This window comes from Megascapheus bottae, chromosome 2, assembly GCF_031878675.1.
Source record: "Megascapheus bottae isolate mThoBot1 chromosome 2, mThoBot2.hap1, whole genome shotgun sequence".
Lineage (NCBI taxonomy): Eukaryota > Metazoa > Chordata > Mammalia > Rodentia > Geomyidae > Megascapheus > Megascapheus bottae.
In genome coordinates, this window is record NC_143510.1 from 53,580,512 (window position 1) to 53,604,905 (window position 24,394).

A 24,394-nucleotide genomic window follows, 5' to 3' on the forward strand; every position below is an offset into this window, starting at 1 on the left:
CACACACACACGTACACAAAACATTTATGCATATACATAGACATGGCACTCGGCTGGGTCATGTCACCCCCAGATACACATCTGTATCCTTGGTATGCTCACACATACCCTGATTGTTCCCTCCACATAGCCTGAGGACACTCAGGCATGCCAGGCTCTGCCCATGCCCTGGTTCAGCCTGCATGAGCCACCTGGCCACGTCCCTGGGTCCACATCTTTCCTGTCTCTCTTCCCTGCTCTTTGCACATGTCCCAGGACTACCTGGACCACCAGGCTTCTTGCATCTCAAAGCCCTTAGTGCCCCACCTAGAAGCACACACATCCATCTCAGTGTCCCTCGGGCCCCATCCCTGCCCTCCCTACTACCTGCAGCAGCTGTGCAGAGACTCCGGAGCACTGGATGGGCGGCTTGGGTGTAAACACAGAGAAGAACCCTCTGTAGCCTATGGTTACCCCACCTCTGCTCAGGTGAACTCTCCCCTTGCCGTGTCAACAACGGGGGCTGCCAGGACCTGTGCCTGCTCACCCACCAAGGCCATGTCAACTGCTCCTGCCGAGGTGGCCGAATCCTTCAGGAAGATTTCACCTGCCGAGGTGAGGTTATGAAGATGGCCTGGGACAGAGGGTCTTGACACGGGGGGAGCGGGAGGTCCCTGCACAACAGAGGACCTTCACACCCCTCCAGCCCAGAGCCCTAAGCTTTTTTTGCCAAGGAGAAACTGGCAATGGCAGGGCTCTGGCTCACAAAGCCCCACTCCTTCCCTAGCGCTGAACTCCTCCTGCCGCGCGCAAGATGAGTTTGAGTGTGCCAATGGCGAGTGCATCAGCTTCAGCCTCACCTGTGACGGTGTCTCCCACTGCAAGGACAAGTCTGATGAAAAGCCATCCTACTGCAGTAAGGAGTCCTTTCAGTCCTGCCTCTACCTGCCCCAGAGCCCACCCAGGCCCCTGACTCCATGAAACTCAGCCCCCAGGGCCTGAGGAGTTCTGGGAGTCTGGAGAAAGGCACAATCGATGTGAGCCTGAACCAGGCCCTTAGTGGAATACTGAACACATCCATGATGAGGCCCTGCTCGGACCTCTCCTTCCTTACAGATTCGCGCCGCTGCAAGAAGACTTTCCGCCAGTGCAACAACGGGCGCTGTGTGTCCAACATGCTGTGGTGCAATGGCGTCGACGACTGTGGAGATGGCTCTGACGAGATTCCCTGCAACAGTGAGTGGAGGACTCCAGGACCCTAGCCTCAGACTTCATCCCCATTTGATCCTCCGCCCCCACCCCACCCTCAATTCTGGCTGAGCTTTTGTCCCCAAGTTCAGGGCATCTTGTCCCGGCTCTTTGAAGCTAGGAGCTCTGCCTTGGGCCCTCTTGGGGCCCCGTTGAGGGGCTGGGGCCTGATGGAACTGGTGGGCGCTGTTCTAGAGACGGCCTGTGCTGTGGGTGAATTCCGCTGCCGGGATGGGACCTGCATTGGGAACTCCAGCCGCTGCAACCAGTTTGTGGACTGTGAGGACGCCTCGGATGAGATGAACTGCAGTGAGTGTCGCCCCTCGAAGCCTCCTCCATCCTTAGCCTCTCCAGTTTCAAACCATTCAGCACCACCACCGCCCCTGTCCCCACCATGGCCTCTCAGCCTTCCTTGCCTCTGTCCCTCCCAGTGTCTGGGCCTCCCTGGGGTTTGGGGAAGGAGGCAATGACTGAACATGATTTCAGTTCTGAAGGGCACTCCAGATTTCTGAAACACACAAAGGCACCCTAGGACCAGCAGTTATATCTGGAGGAAGGGCATCTTAAGATATGTCCCCTCCCCTCACTGCACCCTCCACCAGGTGCCACTGACTGCAGCAGCTACTTCCGCCTGGGTGTGAAAGGTGTGCTCTTCCAGCCCTGTGAGCGGACCTCCCTCTGCTACGCACCTAGCTGGGTATGCGATGGCGCCAATGACTGCGGGGACTACAGCGACGAACGTGACTGCCCAGGTCAGCCAGGAGCAGCTGCATGGTGGGGGGGGGGGTAGCAGGCTCCTAGGCCGACAGAGGCCTCATACCTCTCTCGTTCCTCAGGTGTAAAGCGTCCCCGATGTCCCCTCAATTACTTTGCCTGCCCCAGTGGACGCTGCATCCCCATGAGCTGGACGTGTGATAAGGAGGACGACTGTGAACACGGCGAGGATGAGACCCACTGCAGTGAGTAGCCAGAGCACTTGGCTTGCTAAAGGAAAGCCCAGAACACCTGTAGCTAGGAGGCCTCACCACAGCCCCAACCCCCTATCCAGGCTCCACTGTGGTCTTCCCGAGAAATGCCCTCCCTGAGGAAGGGTACCCAAAGCCTTCCATCACGCTCATGCTCTCAGACCCAGAAACGGAGGTTATTTCTCCAGCTCCTGCTCAGGCCGCCCCACCCCAGGGACGCTATCCACATCTCTAGTGTTCTTCCTGTGCCATCTTCCTGGCCAAGTGAGCATCTGGCTACTCACCTCACCCCACCATCTATCTAAATCTTCTGATTGCCCCAGACAAATTCTGCTCAGAGGCCCAGTTCGAGTGCCAGAACCATCGCTGCATCTCCAAGCAGTGGCTGTGTGACGGCAGCGATGACTGTGGAGACGGCTCGGATGAGGCAGCTCATTGTGGTGAGGGGTGGCTGGGGACAGGGTGGGGGGAGTTGCTCCATAGAGGGGAATCCCCCTAGACACACTCTGCAGAGCAGGTCACCTGCCACCATAGACCCTCAGTGGCTCCCTGTTCCCTCTACAGAAGGGAAGACGTGTGGCCCCTCCTCCTTCTCCTGCCCTGGCACCCATGTGTGCGTTCCCGAGCGCTGGCTCTGTGATGGTGACAAGGACTGCGCAGACGGTGCTGATGAGAGCGTCACAGCTGGCTGCTGTAGGTGACAGAGCTGGGAGATATGACAGGCACCAGCTAGCCACAGTCTCACTCTGCAGTTGAGGAACTAAGGTCAAAGAGAGGAAGTTGTTCCTTGGTCCTTACATAGAGCCCATAGCTGAAGTTCAGCTGTCTGGACTCCTCATTCAGTGCTCTGCCCATTCTGCCGCTGTTATCCCAAGAGGCTTAGCTGGGAGTGGGGGGAGGAGGTCAGCAGCTAGTAGCTGGGGGTGGGGGCAGGGCAAGGCTGAGGGCCATCTACCTCTTCCCCAGTGTACAATAGCACCTGCGACGACCGGGAGTTTATGTGCCAAAATCGCCAGTGCATCCCCAAGCACTTTGTGTGTGATCATGACAGGGACTGTGCGGATGGCTCGGACGAGTCCCCTGAGTGTGGTGAGCCTGGGGCTGCAGTGGGAGGTAGGGCCCAGCTGTTGGTCCTGTTTGGACGGTGTTGAGGGCATCCAGCTCACCACACCTCCTCCCTCCAGAGTACCCAACCTGTGGCCCCAATGAGTTCCGCTGTGCTAATGGCCGATGTCTGAGCTCTCGACAGTGGGAATGTGATGGGGAGAATGACTGCCATGACCAGAGCGATGAGGCTCCCAAAAATCCTCACTGCACCAGCCCAGGTGGGCCCCAGATATGACTCCCTTCTCTCCCCGTTTCCTCGGACTGCCTGTGACCCCACTGACCTGCCGCCTCTGCCTCCTCAGAGCATAAGTGCAACGCCTCCTCGCAGTTCTTGTGCAGCAGTGGGCGCTGTGTGGCCGAGGCGTTGCTCTGCAATGGCCAGGATGACTGCGGGGACGGCTCGGATGAGCGTGGCTGCCACGTCAATGAGTGTCTCAGCCGCAAGCTCAGTGGCTGTAGCCAGGACTGTGAGGACCTCAAGATCGGTTTCAAGGTATGCCCACGTGCCTTGTTCCATCCTCATTGATTCCTTCCCTTATTCATTCTTTCATCAAGCCTTTATTGAACACCTAGTCTGCCAGGCAGTGCCTCGTGCTCTGGGGATCTAGCAGGAAGCAGGCACCAATCTCTGTTGGGTTAAGTGGTTAGGCTCTGATCTGCCTAGAAGGGTTTCCTGACAGATAAGGTGAGAGCTATGAGAGTAGAGAGGGAGGATGTCAGGGAGAGGTGCAGGTCTGGAGTTCACAGGAGAGGCCCAGCCAGCAGGGCGAGCAGCTCTTTCCATAAATCCAGAGGACTCAGTCGGATCCCTAAGGAAGTGAATGTAGATTGCCCAGAGGAGGTCCAAGGCCTGAGCCCACATGGAGCTACAGCAGGGCAGCAGGGGGAAGGGCTCTGCAGAGCAGTCCGAGGGGAAGCAGCCTCCAGTGCAGAACAACAGCCACATGAAGAGACTACTGAGCCGGGCTTGGCCCACGTCTGTAATCCTAGCCATTCAGGAGACTGAGGTCTGAGGCTTGAGGTTTGAAACCCAGGCAGAAAAGCCCATGAGACTCTTATCTTCAGTTAATTAGCAAAAAAGTTGTAAGTAGAGGTTTGGCTCAAGTGGTAGAGTTCCAGCTTTGAGTGAAAAAAAAAAAATGTAGTGAGAGCATAAGACTCTAAATGCAAGCCCCAGTACCTGCGCATCAAAGGAAATGCAGCAATCAAGCAAAGGGAAAGGCCAGGAAGGAAAAAGAAAAGGAGAAAGCATTGTGAAGAAAGCATGCACAGCTCCGTGCAACACGGCCCATAAGGCAGCAGGGAGATCTAGACATTACACTCTGAATGTCAAAACTTCCATCACCATATGATTCTCATGGACGCAAGGGTAGACCACTGGCTGGGTGAGCACAGGACCTGTGTGTTGCCTGCTTCCCCATAGTAAGGTGAGTTAAGAGAGCCTCTGACCCCCAGACTCCAGGGAGACAAGGCCCAGACCTCTGCCATGACCCCAGCCTTAGGCTCCCTGTGCCCACAGTGTCGCTGCCGCCCTGGCTTCCGGCTGAAGGATGATGGCCGAACGTGTGCCGATGTGGATGAGTGCAGCACCACCTTCCCCTGCAGCCAGCTCTGCATCAACACCCATGGCAGCTACAAGTGTCTGTGCGTGGAAGGCTATGCCCCCCGCGGCGGTGACCCGCACAGCTGCAAAGCTGTGACTGGTGAGATAGGCGGTTGGAGGGTACAAGATGGCCCAGACAGCTGGGACCTGCCCAGAGAGGGCTGGACCAGCAATGCTCAAGATAGGCAGGTGGGATGAACTAGGGCTACTAGTCTGTGCCCAGCCAGGAGCTGAGCCAGGATCCTCTGCTTCCAGACGAGGAGCCTTTTCTCATCTTTGCCAACCGGTACTACCTGCGCAAGCTCAACCTGGATGGCTCCAATTACACACTGCTTAAACAGGTGCCAGAGCCCAGGCCCACCTCACCCCTGCTGACTGTCCCCAACTCCCTGTTTAGGCCGATGGCCCTGTCCTACTGCCTCTGTAGCCTAGTCCACCAACATCTACCTCCGGGGCAAATGTGCTCCTGCTGCCAGCTGACTTCCTCTTCCCCCAATCTCCAACTCCAGGGCCTGAACAATGCTGTTGCCTTGGACTTCGACTACCGGGAGCAGATGATTTACTGGACGGATGTGACAACCCAGGGCAGCATGATCCGGAGAATGCACCTTAATGGAAGCAATGTGCAGGTGAGGCAGAGCGGCAGTTCCTGTCTAGCTGACACTTGGTGAGGGAGGGAAGACAGATTCAACCCCATACACCTTTCCCAACAGCTCCCTGCTGGGAGGTCATTTCTTCTCCCCACCTACCTGCCAAAACTAATCCTCTATCCCCCTTGCCACTGAGCCAATGTAGGATTCTATTCTTCCTAGCTTCTCCCTCCTCCAAGCCCAGGGACAAGGAGACTCTTCTGGCCCTCCCACTTGCTGCATTCTCAGGATCCCTGAGTTATCAGACAGTCCCCCACTAGGTCTCATCTTTCTGTTTCAGTCCACAGAAGTGGCTTAGGTGTAGTAAAAATGTCCAAAAATGTATTTTTCTGGAACTCCTGCTTATACCAATGTAGTGACTGGGTATCTCAGATCCATTGTTCTCCAGACCAGGCAGAGTGAGGGAGGTAGCAGAACCTAAGAGATGTTGAAGATCCCATCCAGGGATTCTCCTTGCCTGTCCCTTTCTGTAGGTGCTGCACCGGACCGGCCTCAGTAACCCAGATGGGCTGGCTGTGGACTGGGTGGGTGGCAACCTGTACTGGTGTGACAAAGGCCGAGATACCATCGAGGTGTCTAAGCTCAATGGGGCCTATCGGACAGTGCTGGTCAGCTCCGGCCTCCGGGAGCCCAGAGCTCTGGTGGTGGATGTGCAGAATGGGTATGTGGACCATGAGTTGAGTGGAGGGAATCCCTGCAAGCAGGTTGTACCTTCAATTATTGGGGCCCAGCTTCTCTGCAAGCATCTGGTGGCATCAGTCATGGGATTTCTTGAGGCTCACTGTGCACCCCTCTGCTAGGTACCTGTACTGGACAGACTGGGGCGACCACTCACTGATAGGCCGGATTGGCATGGATGGATCCGGTCGCAGTGTCATTGTAGACACCAAGATCACATGGCCCAATGGCCTGACTCTAGACTATGTCACCGAGCGCATCTATTGGGCAGATGCCCGTGAAGACTACATTGAATTTGCCAGCCTGGATGGCTCCAACCGCCATGTTGGTTAGTATGTCCAAGCATGACGCTGTCCAAGCATAGAAGAGCTTGGGGATATAAGTCTGAAGTGGTAGTGGGTCAGGTTTTTAGGACAAGAGGGCATAATAGAAGCATACCATCTTCTAAGGCATGCTTCCTCTGAACTGATCCAGGCCTGGGGCTGCCATCCAATGCTCTAGAAGGGCAAAGGAAAGGCCCTTCCCATGTAGATCTTGGGTGATGACTGAGGGGGTGGTGGAATTGGGAGGCCTTAGGCCAAGAAACCAAGATATACCCTACTTCGTGAGAAGAACTGAATATTATTGCAGAGCATGAACTTGCTGTTGGACAATTTGCCTCTTGTTCGCTGTGTGATCTTGGAAGGCCCCAGAACCATGTGAAAGTACTACTCAGAGCCTCCTCCTGTGGTTGTGATGAGGTTAAGGAAGTCAAGTTAGCAAGGTATCCCAGTGGCACTTGATGCTAACTGCTGCTCTGTCTGTCCCCTTGCCCTCCAGTGCTAAGCCAAGACATCCCTCACATCTTCGCCCTGACTCTGTTTGAAGACTATGTCTACTGGACTGACTGGGAGACAAAATCCATCAACCGAGCCCACAAGACTACAGGGGCCAACAAGACACTCCTCATCAGCACCCTGCATCGGCCCATGGACCTGCATGTCTTCCACGCCCTGCGCCAACCAGATGGTAAGTGGGAGAGCGGTGGAGCAGTAGAGTGAGCACCAGGGGCCCCTGGGTGAGTGGGGAGTTAGGATGCAGTCGCAGTGGGGATGCTTCCTCATCCTCTCCCCAGCGCTGACTAGGCATCACTGCCAGGCACCAGAAGATTGCAAAGGGTAGAGAACTAGTGTCATTAGCAAAGCCCGAGTCTCTTGGCAGCAAAGCCATGAAGCCAGTCAGGGAGCCCAGAGAAGGCCAGATCTGGGTACAGATCGCTGAGGCATGTCACAGAAGAAAGTCAGAGATGTTGAGGGAGGGCACAGATATAACAAGGTATGAGTTCAGGCTTCACCTGAAGCTTAGAGGGGGTCCTCTCCCCCCCTTAGACCTTGGCTCCCCTGAAAAATCAGGATTTAGATCCCCTCTGTCCAGAATAGAAGGGCCAGGCAGCCTTCAGATCAGAAACACCATGGCTCATGACTGTAATCCTAGCTACTTAGTAGGATGGGATCTGAGGATAGTGGTTGAAAGCCGGCCCAGGCAGTCCATGGCACTCTTATCCAATTAACCACCAGAAAAACAAAAATGGTGCCCTGGCTCAAAGTGGTAGAGCACTAGCCTTGAGCTAAAAAGCTCAGGGACAGTGCCCAGGCCTGAGTTCAAGCCCCACAACTGACAAAAAAAAAAAAAAGAAAGAAAGAAAAGAAGGGCCAGGAGTTTGGCCTAGTGGTAGAGTGCTTGCCTAGCATGCACTAAGACCAGGGTTTGATTCCTCAGTACCACATACATAGAAAAAAAAAGGCTGGAAGTGGTGCTGAGGCTCAAGTGGTAGAGCTCTAGCCTTGAGAAAGTCCAAGGACAGTGCTCAGGCCTTGAGCTCAAGCCCAGGACTGGCAAAAAAGAGAAGAGAAAAGAGGACACCAGGAGTATGGTCTAATGGTAGAGTGCTTGCCTAGCATGCACAAAGCCCTGACTTTGATTCCTCAGTGCCACATACACAGGACTAGCAAAAAAAAAAAAAAAAGGAAAGGAAAGGAAACCAGTCTCAGCAAATACTGCCCACACTGCTGGAAGCCAGCAGCCAGGGCATCAAAAGCCAGGCCCAGTGAGCTACTCCTTACCTACTCTTTCCCTGGCAGTGCCCAATCACCCCTGCAAAGTCAACAATGGTGGCTGCAGCAACTTGTGCCTGCTCTCCCCTGGCGGTGGTCACAAATGCGCCTGCCCCACCAACTTCTACCTGGGCGGCGACGGGCGTACCTGTGTGTCCAACTGCACCGCAAGCCAAGTGAGACCCTCCTCTGTAACCCCCATTTGCCAGTACCTTCCCCTTGATCCCCTCACACCAGTACCCTCAATCCTTCTTGGTCCCCAACACCCACTCTAATGTCTCCACACATCTTGTTTTCCCATGCTAACACTCCTACATTTCTTGCCTACCTCTTGTCTCCCCACAGCAATACTCATACACTTGCCACTACACACAGACACCTCCACACCCCAACTGTGACCTCTCCAATCCTCCAAGTCCCCACTCCCCACGTTCTCCCTCTTGCCTCGCCTTCCTGTCTTCATCACAGCCTCCCCTTTCCCATCTAGCTCTGCCTACCCCCAAAACATCCTGTCCCCAAAACTTCTTACCTTCCCAAAAGAGAAGCGTCTGAATTCCTCAGACCACCCCGCCACCAAACCCTCTCCCCACCTGCCCTCCAGTTTGTATGCAAGAACGACAAGTGCATCCCCTTCTGGTGGAAATGTGACACCGAGGATGACTGCGGGGACCACTCAGACGAGCCCCCTGACTGTCGTAAGTGCCCAGGGTGTGGGTGGCAGAGGCCACTTGCTGGATCCCAGGAAAAGGATGTGCTACATCACTCACCCCCAACCCTTCTGACATGAACCTCCCTTTCACCCACAGCCGAGTTCAAGTGCCGCCCAGGACAGTTCCAGTGCTCAACAGGCATTTGCACAAACCCTGCCTTCATCTGTGATGGGGACAACGACTGCCAGGACAACAGTGATGAGGCCAATTGTGGTAAGGGGTCACCCAGTCCCTCCGTCCCCACGACCTGAGTTGTCAGGAACAAAGGAGTGGCTGGTGATTTGGCTTAAGTAGTAGTGCCTTCCTTGCAAGCTCCAGGCCCTTAGTTTGAACCTCAGAATCGTAAAATGGATGTGAGACAGAGAGACAAAGGAGAGAGGGTGGGGTCCTCCTTGTCCCTGAGCCTTCCATCTCTCATTACTCACCTTCCCTCCTCCGACCCCCAGACATCCACGTGTGCTTGCCCAGTCAGTTCAAGTGTACTAACACCAACCGCTGTATTCCCGGCATCTTCCGCTGCAATGGGCAAGACAACTGTGGGGACGGCGAGGATGAGAGGGACTGCCGTGAGTGCCAGAGGTCATGGCGGGGGGCGGGGGGGGGGGTTGAGGTGGCAAATGGGCAGGGACCCCGTGCACACGTACAATCCTCCTGCTTCTACAAGTGTGTAAGTTTGTTTTATTAGAGGGGTGACAGATCACATCAGGTAAACCTGATGCTTATAGCAGTAAAGCTAAGGGACAGTGCACGGGTCCCAAATTGAAGCCCTGGTGCCAACACACATATACAGCACACACATATACATACACATCCACTCACACACACACACAAACTATGATGCTTGGCATAAAGATATTGAAGATCTAGAAGCCCCAAACCCCAAAATCAGAGATCAGGGCCAGGCTTGGAAGAGGAAGATGATGATCCTGAGCTGGAAGGACATGTAGAGTGCGGTCCTCATTCTACTTCCACCCTGCAGCCGAGGTGACCTGTGCCCCCAACCAGTTCCAGTGCTCCATCACCAAGCGCTGCATCCCCCGCGTCTGGGTCTGTGACAGGGACAATGACTGTGTGGATGGCAGCGACGAGCCCGCCAACTGCAGTGAGTTGCCCGGTACCCTTGGAGCTCACCTTCCCAGTTAGTGTTGGTGGTTGACACCGTCCCTCCCTTGGCTTGCACACCCCTGCATGCCTTCCGACCCCACGCAGATGCTCCTGGAGGAGCTCCCCCTCACCCGTGCCCACACTCCTGCAGCCCAGATGACCTGTGGCGTGGATGAGTTCCGCTGCAAGGACTCAGGTCGCTGCATCCCAGCCCGCTGGAAGTGTGATGGAGAGGATGACTGTGGCGATGGCTCAGACGAGCCCAAGGAAGAGTGCGGTGAGCCCACTCCTCAGAGACTGCGATCGAAGGGTTAGGGGGTGACATGCCATCCAGTGGCAGGTGGAGGTCCAGAATGTGTGCTAACCAGCAAGGCCTCAGGGCAGGGTTCTTGTGCCCAGCACCTCCTATTCCTTTAGTACCTGTCCCTCAGCCACACCTCAGCACATACCTGGGAGGAAGCTTCTAGAGGGCCCCCAAGCAGCTGCCTTCCCCACACACCATGTCTCCTGCCCCAAACCCTCCTGGAGACCCACCTGTCAGACCACCATCTGGGCTCCCGAGGTGAGCTTCCTCAGGCTATGAGGCCCTGATTGTGTCCCCACATCTGCCTCCCCCAGATGAGCGCACCTGTGAGCCATACCAGTTCCGCTGCAAAAACAACCGCTGTGTGCCGGGGCGCTGGCAGTGCGACTATGACAATGACTGTGGGGACAACTCAGACGAGGAGAGCTGCAGTATGTCCTTTGTCCTGCCCTGCCCAGCCCAGCACATGCCCTTCCCCAGGCCCTGGCACTTGCCTCCCCAGCACCCCTGCCCCTCCTGCAGCCATGCTGGGGCTAGAACAAGGGACATGCTTGCAGGCCAGGGGCGGGGGCAAGAGCCCCTCCCACCTCACCCCACCCCACTCCATGTGTGTACTTGAGTTTGTGCCATTTCACCTCATCTCATGTTTCTCTCCATTTTCACACTGTCCTCCTGGGGTTGCAGAGGTAGGTGTCTGATGTGCCCTGCTCCCGCCACGCCCCTGACTCTGCCCCAGAACCCACCCATCCCTGTGCTGTGCCTCTGCCCATTGTCCTTCACTGCCCCAGACCCAGTGCTTGTCTTAGTGGACTTGTCCCTACCCTCCCTTCCCACCCACATCCTGTCCTAGGGGAAGGACCAGGGACCCATGTCTGTCCCCAGTAGGATAGTGTAAGCAAACCTCCCCCCCCCCCCCATTGCCTGCTGGTCTCATGAGGGCATCAAGTTGGCTGCCCTGGATTGACTAAGCATCTTGATTATTCTGCCAGTTAGCTGTGGCATTCAAGGACACAAAGATAGGCTTTGTACCCTAGCATATCACTTTTTTTTTTTTTTCAGTATCAGGGTTTGAACTGGCTTTTGCTCTACCATCAGCCCATCAGCCCTTTTGCTTTAGTTATTTTTCAGATAGGACTTGGCTTTTTTTTGAGCCTAGGATGATCTGAATGACCATCTTCCTACTTGTTCCTTCTGTGTAGCTGAGATTACAGACAAGTAGCACTTCGCCTAGCATTTTTTGTTGCAGTGGAGATCTTATTAACTTTTTCTTTGAGCCAGCCTTGAGCCACAGTCCATTCTATCTCCCAAAGAACTGTCCCTTCTGAGAGCTAGAAGTGCCTTGAGAACTGAGTCCCTGTGCCCACTCTTCTGGGGCCTGGTTTTTCCCTTGTCCTTCCCCAGCACCTCGGCCCTGCTCCGAGAGCGAATTCTCCTGTGCCAATGGCCGCTGCATCGCCGGACGCTGGAAGTGCGATGGGGATCACGACTGTGCTGACGGCTCAGATGAGGTGGGCAGGAGGATGGGTTCGAAAGAGTTAGGTCAGGGCTCTGGAGTTGTCTGGAACTGACCAGGCTGCTGGCTCCCATACCCACAGAAAGACTGCAGCCCCCGCTGTGACATGGACCAGTTCCAGTGCAAGAGTGGCCACTGCATCCCTCTACGCTGGCGCTGTGACGCGGATGCTGACTGCATGGACGGCAGTGATGAGGAAGCTTGTGGCACTGGCGGTGAGACCCTCCAGCCTGGCATCCCCGGCCTTCCCCCCATGCCCTGCCCCATCATGCCACCCGGTTGTTCCCCCAGTTCTTGTCCTTCCTGTATGTATTTACCGCATGCTAGGCACAGTCCTAGGTATGGGGATATAGCCCTAAACAAGGCTCCAGGCCATTGGGTCCATTTTTGTATGGACTGTGTTCTGCCTGGTGGCATCTTCTCAAGGAGCCAAAGACCACAGCAGTGGGCCATGTCTGTCCAGGTCTCACCTAGGTGCCTCTTGGTCAGCTGCATGAAGAGGCTCCCATGCGCCCCTGCTCACTTTTCTTTCCTTGGGAAGGAGCCAGAGCCTGCCCCCGACACACCAGCCCCAGATCAGCAGCCAGAGGGGACAGTGTGAAGGCCACCAAGAGAGAAGTCTAAGGCTTAGAGTAGGGATCCCCAACGCTGGAGCCAGGCCTCCTGGCTAAAGTTAGAAAGGTCATCTACCCATGGCTGCTACTCTGTGCCCACTGGGGAACTACAAAAAGCCCAGTGCACTACCTGCCACATCCACCCAAGAATGCCCCTTCCAGAGCTTCCTCAGACACTGTCCACAACAGCCTCGCCTCCCCTAAAGACAAAAGAGGGGACATTTCTGCCGCCTTCTACCACTGTTTCCCAGCTGATCTCTCTGGGCCTCGGACTCCACTGTGGAGGGAGGACAGGGCAATCAGCCTGGGCGCGGAACTCACAGCTCGTTTTTCCCCGTTCTCCTGCTGGTGCCCAGTGCGGACCTGCCCCTTGGACGAGTTCCAGTGTAACAACACCCTGTGTAAACCACTGGCCTGGAAGTGTGATGGTGAGGACGACTGTGGGGACAACTCAGATGAAAACCCCGAGGAGTGCGGTAAGATGAGATGGGATGGGGCTCCAGGATGAGGGTGTGGCTACATAAAAGGGGTAGGGCTCACATGCTCCCCAATGGCTGGCTGCCCCCACCTTCCCCGCATCCTCAAAGCTGATTCTGACTCTTTCCTCCTGGCCCCTGCAGCCCAGTTTGTGTGCCCTCCTAACCGACCCTTCCGTTGTAAGAATGACCGTGTCTGCCTGTGGATCGGGCGCCAGTGTGATGGCACAGACAACTGTGGTGATGGGACTGATGAAGAGGACTGTGGTGAGCAGGGGGCCAGGAAGGGGAGGCTGGTGGGCTCCATGGAGGGGAAGGGCTTCATAGGGGTCAGTAGGCCAGTGGGAACTGTAGTGGGGAGTAGACCCACCCGGAAAGGAAGGACCTATTTTCAGGTGATGGGACCTTTCGCTGGGAGAGGGGAGCCTCTGTAAAAAGCACCAGAAGCTTCTTGAGGCCTTCAGTTTGCCAGAGGAGGCTGAGAATCTAAATGTTTAACCAGATAGTCCTTGCAGACTTGCAGGCAGCCAAGCCTGGACTCATTAGCAACTGTGGGTGGGTCTCTGGGGGAGGAAAGACAATGTGGTCGGTAGCCAGGGTCTGAAAATCCTACCTTCTCCAGAGCCCTCCACAGCCCAGACAGCCCACTGCAAGGACAAGAAGGAATTTCTGTGTCGGAACCAGCGCTGCCTCTCATCCTCACTGCGATGCAACATGTTTGATGACTGTGGAGATGGCTCTGACGAGGAAGACTGCAGAATTGGTGGGACCAGGCCCATGGTGGGGTAGATGAAGGAGGGGCAAGGGCACTAGAGAAGATAAACTCAACGGAACCCACCCACTGCTGTCCCCCCACAGACCCCAAGATGACCAGCTGCACCACCAACGCCAGCATCTGTGGAGATGAGGCACGCTGCGTGCGTACGGAGAAAGCTGCCTACTGTGCCTGCCGCTCTGGCTTCCACACCGTGCCAGGCCAGCCCGGGTGCCAGGGTAAGAAAGTGGAATAGCCCTAGCTGCGCAGGAAGCTGGGATCTGAGAACTGATCAAAGCCAGCCAGGACAGGAAAGTCCAATTAACCACCAAAAGGTTGGAAGTGGAGCTGTGGCTCAAGTGGTAGAGCACTAGCCTTGAGCATAAAAGCTCAGAGACAGTGCTCAAGCCCTGAGTGTAGACCCCAGTATTGGCACACACAAAAAGAGGGCCAGGGAGGGGGTAGAGCCCCAGCTGCGAGACTCCCCATGACTCTCCCTTATAACCTCTAGACATCAACGAGTGTCTGCGCTTTGGCACCTGCTCGCAACTCTGCAACAACACCAAGGGTGGCCACCTCTGCAGCTGTGCCCGCAACTTCATGAAGACACACAACACCTGCAAGGCTGAAGGTACAGGAGTGTGGAGGACAGGAAGGGGGTAGGGTTAAGGTGGCAGGATACAAAATGGGGCTGACCTGGAGTGGAATGCGCCTCACATGCACCTCATATCTGCACCACCCATGTGCCAGTGTGCAGATGCCCCCCACACACATGTACCCACATACCATGCGTGTGCATGTGTATACACATGCCCCAGTGTGCACCTGGGTCCCCATGCCATGCACATATATATCTCCAGATTCATGTGTGCCTCTGGGCACTGACCAGGCAATGTGCAACAGGGTAAAGTGGTGCCATCCAGGGTCCTGATAAGGCTAGAGGGGCAGAAAGAGTAAGTCATACCAGATTAGCTTGGGGAGGAGAAGAGGGTATTCAGAGGCTAAGGCTGGATCCTCAGGTCTGGTACTGGGAGGCTAAGTACCCACCTCTGCCTGGAGCAGATGATCTCATTAGGACTGAGAATATTGCTGGAGGGTGGGGTAGTCTAAGGGCATCTTCCTCTTAGCACTAAGCCCCACATCTGACATGCCCGGCCTTGGCCTCCTACCCCCACCTGACATCTAACTCCTTACCCTCCCAGGCTCGGAGTACCAGGTCCTGTACATTGCTGATGACAATGAGATCCGCAGCTTGTTCCCTGGGCATCCTCACTCGGCTTACGAGCAGGCCTTCCAGGGCGATGAGAGTGTCCGCATTGATGCTATGGATGTCCATGTCAAAGCTGGCCGTGTCTATTGGACCAACTGGCACACAGGCACCATCTCCTATCGAAGTCTGCCACCTGCTGCACCTCCTACCACTTCCAACCGTCACCGCAGACAGATTGACCGGGGTGTCACCCACCTCAATGTAAGTGCCATCCTGACATAGTGGCTGCAAGAGCTCCATGGAATAGACAGTTGAGAGAATTTGAAAAGGACACTGGGAGGGGACAAACCATGAGACTGGAAAGCAGAAATAGTCAGGATTTTGTTCTGAGGCATAGACGACAGAGCTAAACCACGTGGCAGCCCAGGACACCAGAGAGAGACAGAGACAGAGAGACAGAGACATAGACATGGAAAGGGGATGAGCAGGCCAGGTATAATGGCCTATAACCCTGGCTACTCAGGAGACAGAGATCAGGAAGACTGAAGTTCAAGTCCCTAGCAAAAAGTTAGCCAGGTATCAGTGGCTCATGCCTGCAATCCTAGATACTCAGGAGGCTGAGATCAGAGGATTGCTGTTCAAAGCCATCCCAGGCACAAAAGTTTTATCTCCAATTAGGCGCTCAAAAATTAGTAGCAGAACTGTGGTTCAAAGTGGCAGAACAAGCACTAACCTTGAGCAAAAGAGCTCAAGGACAGCACCCAGGCCCTAAGTTCAAGCCCCATGACCAACAATAAAAGTTAGCTAGACTCCATCTCAGTCAATAAAAAGCTGGGCATGGTAGCTCAAATCTGTCATCCCAGCTAACTAGGAAGTCTAAGTAGGAGAATCTCAATACAGGCCAGCCTAGGCATACACATGAGACTCAATTAGAAAAATAAAGCAAGGGCCAGGAGTTTGGCCTAGTGGTAAGAGTGCTCACCTAGCATGCACGAAGACCCAGGTTCGATTCCTTGGTACCACATACATAGAAAAAGCCGGAAGTGGTGCTGTAGCTCAAGTGGCAGAGTTCTAGCCTTGAGCAAAAGGTGTCCAAGGACAGTGTCCAGGCCCTGAGTTCAAACCCCAGGACTGGCACAAAAAAAAAAAAAAAACCTTAAAAATAAATAAATAAATAAATAAAGCAAAACAGCTGAAGGGCATGGCTCATATAGAAGAGGACCCAGCAAAAGGACCTAAATTTAATCCCCAGTACTGGCAGTAATAATAACAGCAAGATGGCTGTTATAATAACAGGCAGTATGGCTTACTGTATAATCCTAGATACTGACCTGTAATCCTCACTATTCCGGAAACAGAGATTGAGAGGATTGTGGATCAAGTTCAGCTTAAGTAAAAAATTAGAGACATCTTCTCAACCAGTAGTGCATGCCTGTGATTCCGGCTACTTATGGGAAACATAAGTAGGATTGTGGTCCAAGTGTGGCCCTTGGGTAAAACTCAAGACCCAGGCAGGTACCGGTGCCTCACACCTATAATCCTAGCTACTCAGGAGGCTGAAATCCGAGGAAGCTGGTACTTAGGCCTGAGGGGAGAGGTGGAGTCAGGAGAACCAGAGGGCTACTTGGGCTCTGTTCCGACTCTCCAGCACACCAGCCCCCCATAGCTGGTGGAGTGCTGGAGGCTTGCACCTGTAATACTAGCTACTCTAGAGGCTGAAATCTGAGGATCAAGATTTAAAGCTAGCACAAGAAGGAAAGTCCATGAGATTTCTTTTCTTTTTTTTTTTTTTTTTGCCTGTCCTAGGGCTTGAACTCAGGGCCTGGACACTGTCCCTGAGCCTCTTTTGCTTAAGGCTAGCACTCTACCACTTGAGCCATAGCACCGCTTCTGGCTTTTTCTGTGTATGTGGTAGAGAAATCAAACCCAGGGCTTCATGCATGCTAGGCAAGCACTCTGCTGCTAAGCCACCTTCCTAGACCCTCCATGAGACTCTTAGCTCAAATAAACTACTCAGAAAAAGCCAGAAGAGGTAGAGTGCTAGCTTTGAGGAAAAGAAGCTCAGAGATAGCACCCAGACCCAGAGTTCAAGCCTGGTAACATGGCTTAAGTGATAGCACTGTGCGTAGCAAGCTAGAAGCCCTGAGTTCCAGTCCTGATATTTCCTAAAGAAACAAAATGAGGTGTAGCTGAGTGTTAAGAGAATATGCTTTGCATGTGTGAGGTCCTGGGTTTGATTCCAAAAAGAAGAACAATGATAATAATATCTGTCTTAGAATATTTTTTAAAGTGAAAACTGACAAAATATGAAATCGCTAAGCTTGACAGTTGGGTCTCCTTAAAGCCTAGAAACTATCTGTCTGGAGTGCCATTTTCCTAGGCAGACCCAGAGGGCAGGGATAATGGACAGGAAGACAAAAGGTAGTGGTTCCTGAACGTGTGATTCTCATTCAGATTTCAGGGCTGAAGATGCCCAGGGGTATCGCCATTGACTGGGTGGCTGGGAATGTGTACTGGACCGACTCAGGCCGAGATGTGATTGAGGTGGCACAAATGAAGGGCGAGAACCGCAAGACGCTCATCTCAGGCATGATTGACGAGCCCCACGCCATTGTGGTGGACCCGCTGAGGGGGTGAGCAAGAGTCCTGGGGGAAAGCATATAGAGTGATAGGAAAGCTCGGGGCTAGGGTGGGCCACGGGCTTGCCTTTCCTTAGATTATCCTGATGCCAGAGGCCTTCTGAGGCCTGCGGGCTTCCTGGCGGCCCTACCCCTGACCCTCTGATGCCAGGGACTGACTCTCAGCCAGGCCTGTTTGGGTAGGCACCTGGCCTCTACTCAGCTGCGGTCATGAGCAGCCAGGTTCTGGATGGCCCCTCTGCTCCTGGGCCAGCTCCCCCCATTCAGACTATTGCTGGCTCGGCACATTCTGATTTTAGAGAAGATGATGGACAGCCTGGCCAGAGGCTGTCTCTCCCACTACCCAGCAACCCCTAAGCTAGTCCAGGCACCCACTGTCACACTTCAGCCCGCTTCCTCTAGCCCTCAGGTCCAACCCACTCCCACACTTTCTCCCTCCCCAGCACCATGTACTGGTCAGACTGGGGGAACCACCCTAAGATTGAGACAGCTGCGATGGATGGGACGCTCCGGGAGACACTCGTGCAAGACAACATTCAGTGGCCCACAGGTCTGTGGGGCAGGGGCAGGCTCTGAGCCTAGCTGCTGTAGTCACCTAAACACGAGGGAGGGGAGGGGCCAACTGGGATAGGGCCCTGGGCTTATGGAAGTTTTAAGGCATTGCTGAGTCCTCACCGGATTCTGTGCCCCTCAGGCCTGGCTGTGGATTATCACAATGAACGGCTGTACTGGGCAGATGCCAAGCTTTCAGTCATCGGCAGCATCCGGCTCAATGGCACTGACCCCATCGTGGCTGCTGACAGCAAACGAGGTCAGAACTCACAACAGTCTGGGTCCCCAGCACTGGCCTCTGGCTTCCCACCCTCCCCACTGAATCCAGAGACCTCACTCCAATATGGCTGTCCTTATCAGCCTGGCAACCAGCAGTCCTACGAATTATATAGGTTTGGGGCCGGCATGGACCCTCAGCCCACCTGTCTATTTATTCACTCTTATCAGTGAGTATCAAGATCCCAGTGCTGGTGGCTTATGTCTGTAATCCTAGTTACTCAGGAGACTGAGATCTGAGGATGCTGATTCAAAGCCAGCCCAGAAGTCCTAGGGTGATGAGATCTCTTGCCAGTAGCGGCCACAGGAAAGAAATGGGGTACAGGGTCATAATGGTTTGGTTTACATGTGTTGAACTGCCTATAGCTATGGGGGGTGGTGTCCTGGAGAGTGGGGGCGGAGCCCAGGTAGCCCTCTGGTTGCTCCTGACTCCACCTCCCCCCTCAGGCCTAAGTCACCCATTCAGCATCGATGTCTTTGAGGATTATATCTATGGTGTCACCTACATCAATAATCGAGTGTTCAAGATCCATAAGTTTGGACACAGCCCGTTGATCAACCTGACAGGGGGCTTAAGCCACGCCTCCGATGTGGTCCTCTATCATCAGCACAAGCAGCCTGAAGGTGAGGGAAAGGAAAAGCCAGGGTGGGGAGCGGCAGGGGAGGCCCAGGAGCTCTGGGCCCACAGGAATCAGCACCCCTCTGTGCTTGCAGTGACCAACCCCTGCGACCGCAAGAAGTGTGAGTGGCTCTGTCTGCTGAGCCCCAGTGGGCCTGTCTGCACTTGTCCCAATGGGAAGCGACTGGACAATGGCACCTGTGTGCCTGTGCCCTCTCCAACACCCCCTCCAGATGGTACGTTCACATCTCTCTCCCATGCCCCATCCCACAGTCCAGAATCTCCCTCCCTGCCCCTGACAAGTCCATCTTGCAGCTCCTCGGCCTGGAACCTGCACCCTGCAGTGCTTTAATGGAGGCAGCTGTTTCCTTAATGCACGGAGACAGCCCAAGTGCCGCTGCCAGCCCCGCTACACAGGCGACAAGTGTGAGCTGGACCAGTGCTGGGAGCATTGTCGCAACGGGGGTACCTGTGCTGCCTCCCTCTCCGGTATGCCCCCTACCAGGCCTGCTTCTTGTCCCCTTGTCCCTGGCTTCCACCCCACTGGTACCACCATAGGCCAATTTCCCTGCCATGCCAACTTCCTGGCCTCACCCTGCCCCTAGGGGAGTACCACCCCAGCAGGGGTCCCTCTAGCCTCTGCCTCTTGCCCCAGTCCTTCAGCTTTTCCTCTGCCCCCACTCACCTGTCCTCTCCCACCAGGCATGCCCACCTGCCGGTGCCCCACAGGCTTCACGGGCCCCAGATGCACCCAGCAGGTGTGTGCAGGCTACTGTGCCAACAACAGCACCTGCACAGTCAACCAGGGCAACCAGCCCCAGTGTCGATGCCTACCTGGCTTCCTTGGTGACCGCTGCCAGTACCGTGAGTGAACTTCCCCAGCCCCAGGGGATTCCAGAGGAGATGGGAGTCATCCATCCTGGATGGTGTCTCATCCAGGACCCTCATGGGGGTGGGGCTTTGAGTCACATCCTCTCCTCTCCCCAATGCAGGACAGTGCTCTGGCTTCTGCGAGAACTCTGGCACTTGCCAAATGGCTGCCGACGGCTCCCGGCAGTGCCGCTGCACTGTCTACTTCGAGGGACCACGGTGTGAGGTGAACAAATGTAGCCGCTGCCTCCAAGGAGCCTGTGTGGTCAACAAGCAGAGTGGGGATGTCACCTGCAAGTGAGTGAGGCCCCACTTCCACAGTTCCCCTCTGTCCCAGCCATGTGCCTCCCACCTCCTATCCCGGTCCACCCACCCCCTTCCTCAGCCCCCTGGCTGGCCCAGCCTCAGCCTTGCTCTCCTCCCACAGCTGCACTGATGGTCGAGTGGCCCCCAGCTGTCTGACTTGCGTGGATCACTGCAGCAATGGCGGTTCCTGCACCATGAACAGCAAAATGATGCCTGAGTGCCAGTGAGTTGGGCCAAGCCTCACCCCAGCACCCACCACCCCTCCCTTCCCCAAATCTGACTGCAAGGAGCTTCAGGCAATAGTAAATATAGTGTTTGTGTCCACTGAATTCTGCCCTCCCACCTACAGGTGCCCACCCCACATGACAGGACCCCGATGTGAGGACCAAGTTGTCAGCCAACAGCAGCCTGGACGTAAGTGGCAGCGGGATGGGGCAGACAGGGCCGTCAGGACCTTGAGCCTTGGTGCCTCCGGCCTTCAGCCTTCTGACTCCATTTCACAACTATTCCTTCCAGATATGGCCTCTATCCTGATCCCTCTGCTGTTGCTTCTCCTGCTGCTTCTGGTAGCCGGAGTTGTGTACTGGTATAAACGACGAGTCCGAGGGTGAGTCACTGGGAGTCTGGAATGCTCTGGCGATTGTGTTATAACCCTGTGTGTTCCCTCCCCTGCTCCCCTCCCCCATCGAACTGCTACCCCCTTAGACTACTGCCTCTCCCTAGGGCCAAGGGCTTCCAGCACCAGCGCATGACCAATGGAGCCATGAATGTGGAGATTGGAAACCCCACCTACAAGATGTATGAAGGTGGAGAGCCTGATGATGTCGGGGGCCTGCTGGATGCTGACTTTGCCCTGGACCCTGACAAGGTAGGCTGGAAGACAGAGGAGGGGCTCCAAGGCAGGGCCGAGAAACGACAAGTGGGGTGACTAAGGGTGCCAGGCTGGAGGATGGAATGGAGGTGGTGGACGGGTAATCTGGGCTAAAGAGCCCAACCTCTGAGTCCTACTGAACCCTCTGTCACTTTGCAGCCCACCAACTTCACCAACCCCGTGTATGCCACACTCTACATGGGGGGCCACGGCAGCCGCCACTCCCTGGCCAGCACCGATGAGAAGCGAGAACTCCTGGGCCGGGGCCCTGAGGACGAGATAGGAGACCCCTTGGCATAGTGCCCTGCCCCAATGGACTTCCTCCAGAGAACCCCCTGCCAGAGAAGTCCTTCATTGAGCTCCCTCCCCAGCCAGCCCTTCCCTAGCCCTGCTGGATGTATAAATGTAAAAATGAAGGAATTACTTTTTATATGTGAGTGAGCAAGCGAGCACAGTATTATCTTTTTTCCATTCTCCTCCTTCCTGCCTGCTCCTCAGCAATCCTCCCCCCATGCTGCCTTGGGGGAGGCGTGCAGGAGGGCTCTGGGGAACCCTGTAACTCAGAGCCTACCTCCTCCCTTCCCACCAAAATGCACCCCCTCCCCCCCCGGAGAGTTGGTGGTGCAGCATCCTCCCCCTCCCCGTAGAAGACACTTTGTCAGGCTCTCTCCTCTCACCCCTGCCACCCCTCCCCCAGATCTCTGGGGGATAATTCTGAGGGGAGAGAGTTCTCCGCTGCCCCTGGGCAGAAGGCATGGCTCTGGCTAAGTTAGGAAGGAAATGATAGAGGTTTCGTTTGTCTTGTGGGAAGACACCCAGCGGCCAGACACCTGTCCCAGGGTACCTCTGAGATGGCCATGCTCAATATCCCTCCCCTCACCAGTGCCCCCTGCCATGGTTCCTGGGGCTGGCAACTTTGGTAATAGTCCCCCAGCCTCTCCTCCCCTGGGGGGCCAGGAGGAGGTGGGGCCCACCACAGAAGGGCAAGAGGGCAGCCCCGTTTGGGGAACGTGAACGTTTTAATAATTTTTGCTGAATTCCTTTACAACTAAATAACACAGATATTGTTATAAATAAAATTGTAAAAAAAGAAAAAAGAAAAAAAAAGAAAAGATAAGAAAAAAAAAACCAAGTCACTGTGTCTTGAGATTTTTGATGCTGGGGCTGTGCTTACCTGCTTTAGCCACCAGAGGGAGCACTATTAGGTGCTGGAGGCTGACCCAAGTGTCTCCAGATCAATGCCTCCAGCCCCCTCCCTCTGTATCTGTGGCAATGGAAACTGGTGGCCCTTACTTGACTTGGTAGGGAAAACCTGTTTCTCCTGAAGACCTAGTGCAAATGACTTCACCTCTTTGGATCTTCTGTTCCCTCTGGCTCTAGGATACTAACTTGGAGGTCTGCATCATACTTCTATTGAATACCACCGCCCCTCCTGTCCCAGTCTCCTACAGTGAGAAATCCCACCTGGAGAAATGATACCTTGGGTCACAAAGGTTTTCCAGGCCTTCACAATGGTCCCCTATGGCTTTCTCTGCCTGCCCAAGTCCTGAAAAGTTGATATCTCACATCATTGAAATGAATCATGCCAAGAGTAAAAAAAAAAAAATCTTGATTTATTGGGTAGGGAGCTACTTGTGGTGAAGAAAAACTAGGAAGACCAGTTTGCCAGGCCTACTATTCCCACCAATCCAGCTCACCAGCCATTTCAGACACTTGCAGGAGCTGACAGAAAAAGACTGAGACTGTGCAAGTTGTCCCAGGTCTACTAACTCCTGCCAGAGAGGGGATCTCTTGCAGGTCCCACTGCTTTTCACTATCCAGGACTTAAAGAGCGCTAGAAGCCCACTCTCCCCACAAGGGTGAATATGAGCCCAAAGAGGATGAAGATTTCTCATCAAGCTCCCAAAAGGCTGTGGCTGCCGTTCATTCTCCCTCACTCCATAGTTCAACTTCCCCAGTATATTTTTTTCTGGCTTCCTCCTTTCTTGGGTAAACGTATAGATCTAGAAACCTTTAGAAACAAGTCCTCCCCCTCTTTCTTTTTCTTTTCTTTTTCTTTTTTTCCTTTTTGTGGATCATAGGGTTTGAACTCACCTGGGTGTTGTCCCTGAGCTCTTCAGCTCAAGGCTACCACCCCACCCCTGGGCCTGGGCACTGTCCCTGAGCTCTTCAGCTCAAGGCTACTGCTCTACCCTTGAGCCAAGCCCCAAGTCCCGTTTTCTAGGGAATAGTTGGAGATAAGAGTCTCAGGACCTTTTGTGCCTGGGCTGGCTTTGAACTTTGATCCTCAGATTTCAGCCTCCTGAGTAGCTAGGGTAACCAGCACGAGCCACCATGTCCGGCTCCCCCCCTCTTTCTTATCCCTGAATCCCATCTCCAGCTTCACCCTCCAAGAAAGTTCTAAATTCTCCTGTAGTTCTGGCCACTGAAAATATCCTAACCCCCTGTGCTGAGCAATCCTGATAGGAGAGAAAACCAAAAAAAACCAGTGTGTCCTTGTTGCTTGCTGAGTGAAAGGCGTTGTGCTCCATTTGGCCACCAGGTGGTGTCTGCTCTCCTGTAATGTGCTCATTCTGAAGGGTAGCTAGAGACCCCTCCTCAACACACTAATTATGTACCTGCCAGAGGCCCCCAGCCTAGTCCCTCACTTCCTTCCCTGGGGCTATTTTGCCACAACTCCATCACACTGCTGCCTAACTCCTCTCCCTTCTCCCCAATGCCTGCCTGTTTCCCACCACCAGTGGTTCCACTCCTACCTCTCTCTCTGCCAGCCAGTGCATCTGGCGCCCCTGGGGAGCCACTGATTTTCTGCTTGTCACCTCAAGATCCTGAGTAGAGCAGGATGGGCCCCAGCTATGGCCTGGAAGGACACCCTTTCGGTTATCATCCTCTTGCTGGCCAGGAGTGATGAGGGAAAAGTCCAGCAGAGGGCAGCATCCCAAACAATCCAACAAGACAGGAGGAGGTCCAAGGGACCACAAAGAGACTGGACAGGGTCAAGGCAGAGATGCAGATGGAATCAGAGGTGGAGATTCCAAGATAGGAGACAGTGTGTGTGTGTGTGTGTGTGTGTGTGTGTGTGTGTGTTGCATACATGTGGAACTGGATGCAAAACAAGGTGAGCTGAGACTAGCACTGGGTCAGACCTTCTTAAAGATCAGGACCTTGGTGATGGACTTCTGCCCTGGACAGATCTAGGGGTGACCACTACAGTCACCTGCTCCGTGCTTGAGCCCAGGCACCAGGATTCTGG

The 24,394-nt window shown here is 54.6% G+C and overlaps 1 protein-coding gene across 2 annotated transcripts in view; it reads left to right on the top strand.

Annotated features, from left to right (window-relative positions):
- Lrp1 (LDL receptor related protein 1) overlaps nt 1–21,582 on the top strand; it is a 91,364-nt gene extending 69,782 nt beyond the window's left edge. For both annotated transcript variants that reach the window (XM_090327495.1, XM_090327498.1), the window contains 45 exons: nt 469–594; nt 767–895; nt 1,096–1,215; nt 1,423–1,536; nt 1,830–1,979; nt 2,064–2,186; nt 2,516–2,632; nt 2,757–2,885; nt 3,159–3,281; nt 3,377–3,517; nt 3,602–3,792; nt 4,819–5,002; nt 5,158–5,243; nt 5,412–5,531; nt 6,026–6,213; nt 6,353–6,558; nt 7,050–7,238; nt 8,351–8,499; nt 8,925–9,018; nt 9,130–9,246; nt 9,480–9,599; nt 10,013–10,135; nt 10,289–10,414; nt 10,756–10,872; nt 11,843–11,949; nt 12,037–12,169; nt 12,925–13,044; nt 13,189–13,311; nt 13,667–13,807; nt 13,903–14,037; nt 14,310–14,429; nt 15,001–15,269; nt 17,463–17,641; nt 18,091–18,197; nt 18,342–18,458; nt 18,923–19,099; nt 19,190–19,330; nt 19,410–19,583; nt 19,797–19,958; nt 20,087–20,261; nt 20,392–20,493; nt 20,620–20,684; nt 20,787–20,877; nt 20,994–21,138; nt 21,301–21,582. In XM_090327495.1, coding sequence (XP_090183621.1) covers nt 469–594; nt 767–895; nt 1,096–1,215; nt 1,423–1,536; nt 1,830–1,979; nt 2,064–2,186; nt 2,516–2,632; nt 2,757–2,885; nt 3,159–3,281; nt 3,377–3,517; nt 3,602–3,792; nt 4,819–5,002; nt 5,158–5,243; nt 5,412–5,531; nt 6,026–6,213; nt 6,353–6,558; nt 7,050–7,238; nt 8,351–8,499; nt 8,925–9,018; nt 9,130–9,246; nt 9,480–9,599; nt 10,013–10,135; nt 10,289–10,414; nt 10,756–10,872; nt 11,843–11,949; nt 12,037–12,169; nt 12,925–13,044; nt 13,189–13,311; nt 13,667–13,807; nt 13,903–14,037; nt 14,310–14,429; nt 15,001–15,269; nt 17,463–17,641; nt 18,091–18,197; nt 18,342–18,458; nt 18,923–19,099; nt 19,190–19,330; nt 19,410–19,583; nt 19,797–19,958; nt 20,087–20,261; nt 20,392–20,493; nt 20,620–20,684; nt 20,787–20,877; nt 20,994–21,138; nt 21,301–21,441 — 6,206 coding nt within the window. In that variant the 3' untranslated portion in view covers nt 21,442–21,582. The remainder of the gene's footprint in view (nt 1–468; nt 595–766; nt 896–1,095; nt 1,216–1,422; nt 1,537–1,829; nt 1,980–2,063; nt 2,187–2,515; nt 2,633–2,756; nt 2,886–3,158; nt 3,282–3,376; nt 3,518–3,601; nt 3,793–4,818; nt 5,003–5,157; nt 5,244–5,411; nt 5,532–6,025; nt 6,214–6,352; nt 6,559–7,049; nt 7,239–8,350; nt 8,500–8,924; nt 9,019–9,129; nt 9,247–9,479; nt 9,600–10,012; nt 10,136–10,288; nt 10,415–10,755; nt 10,873–11,842; nt 11,950–12,036; nt 12,170–12,924; nt 13,045–13,188; nt 13,312–13,666; nt 13,808–13,902; nt 14,038–14,309; nt 14,430–15,000; nt 15,270–17,462; nt 17,642–18,090; nt 18,198–18,341; nt 18,459–18,922; nt 19,100–19,189; nt 19,331–19,409; nt 19,584–19,796; nt 19,959–20,086; nt 20,262–20,391; nt 20,494–20,619; nt 20,685–20,786; nt 20,878–20,993; nt 21,139–21,300) is intronic.
- The last annotated feature ends 2,812 nt before the right edge of the window (nt 21,583–24,394 follow it).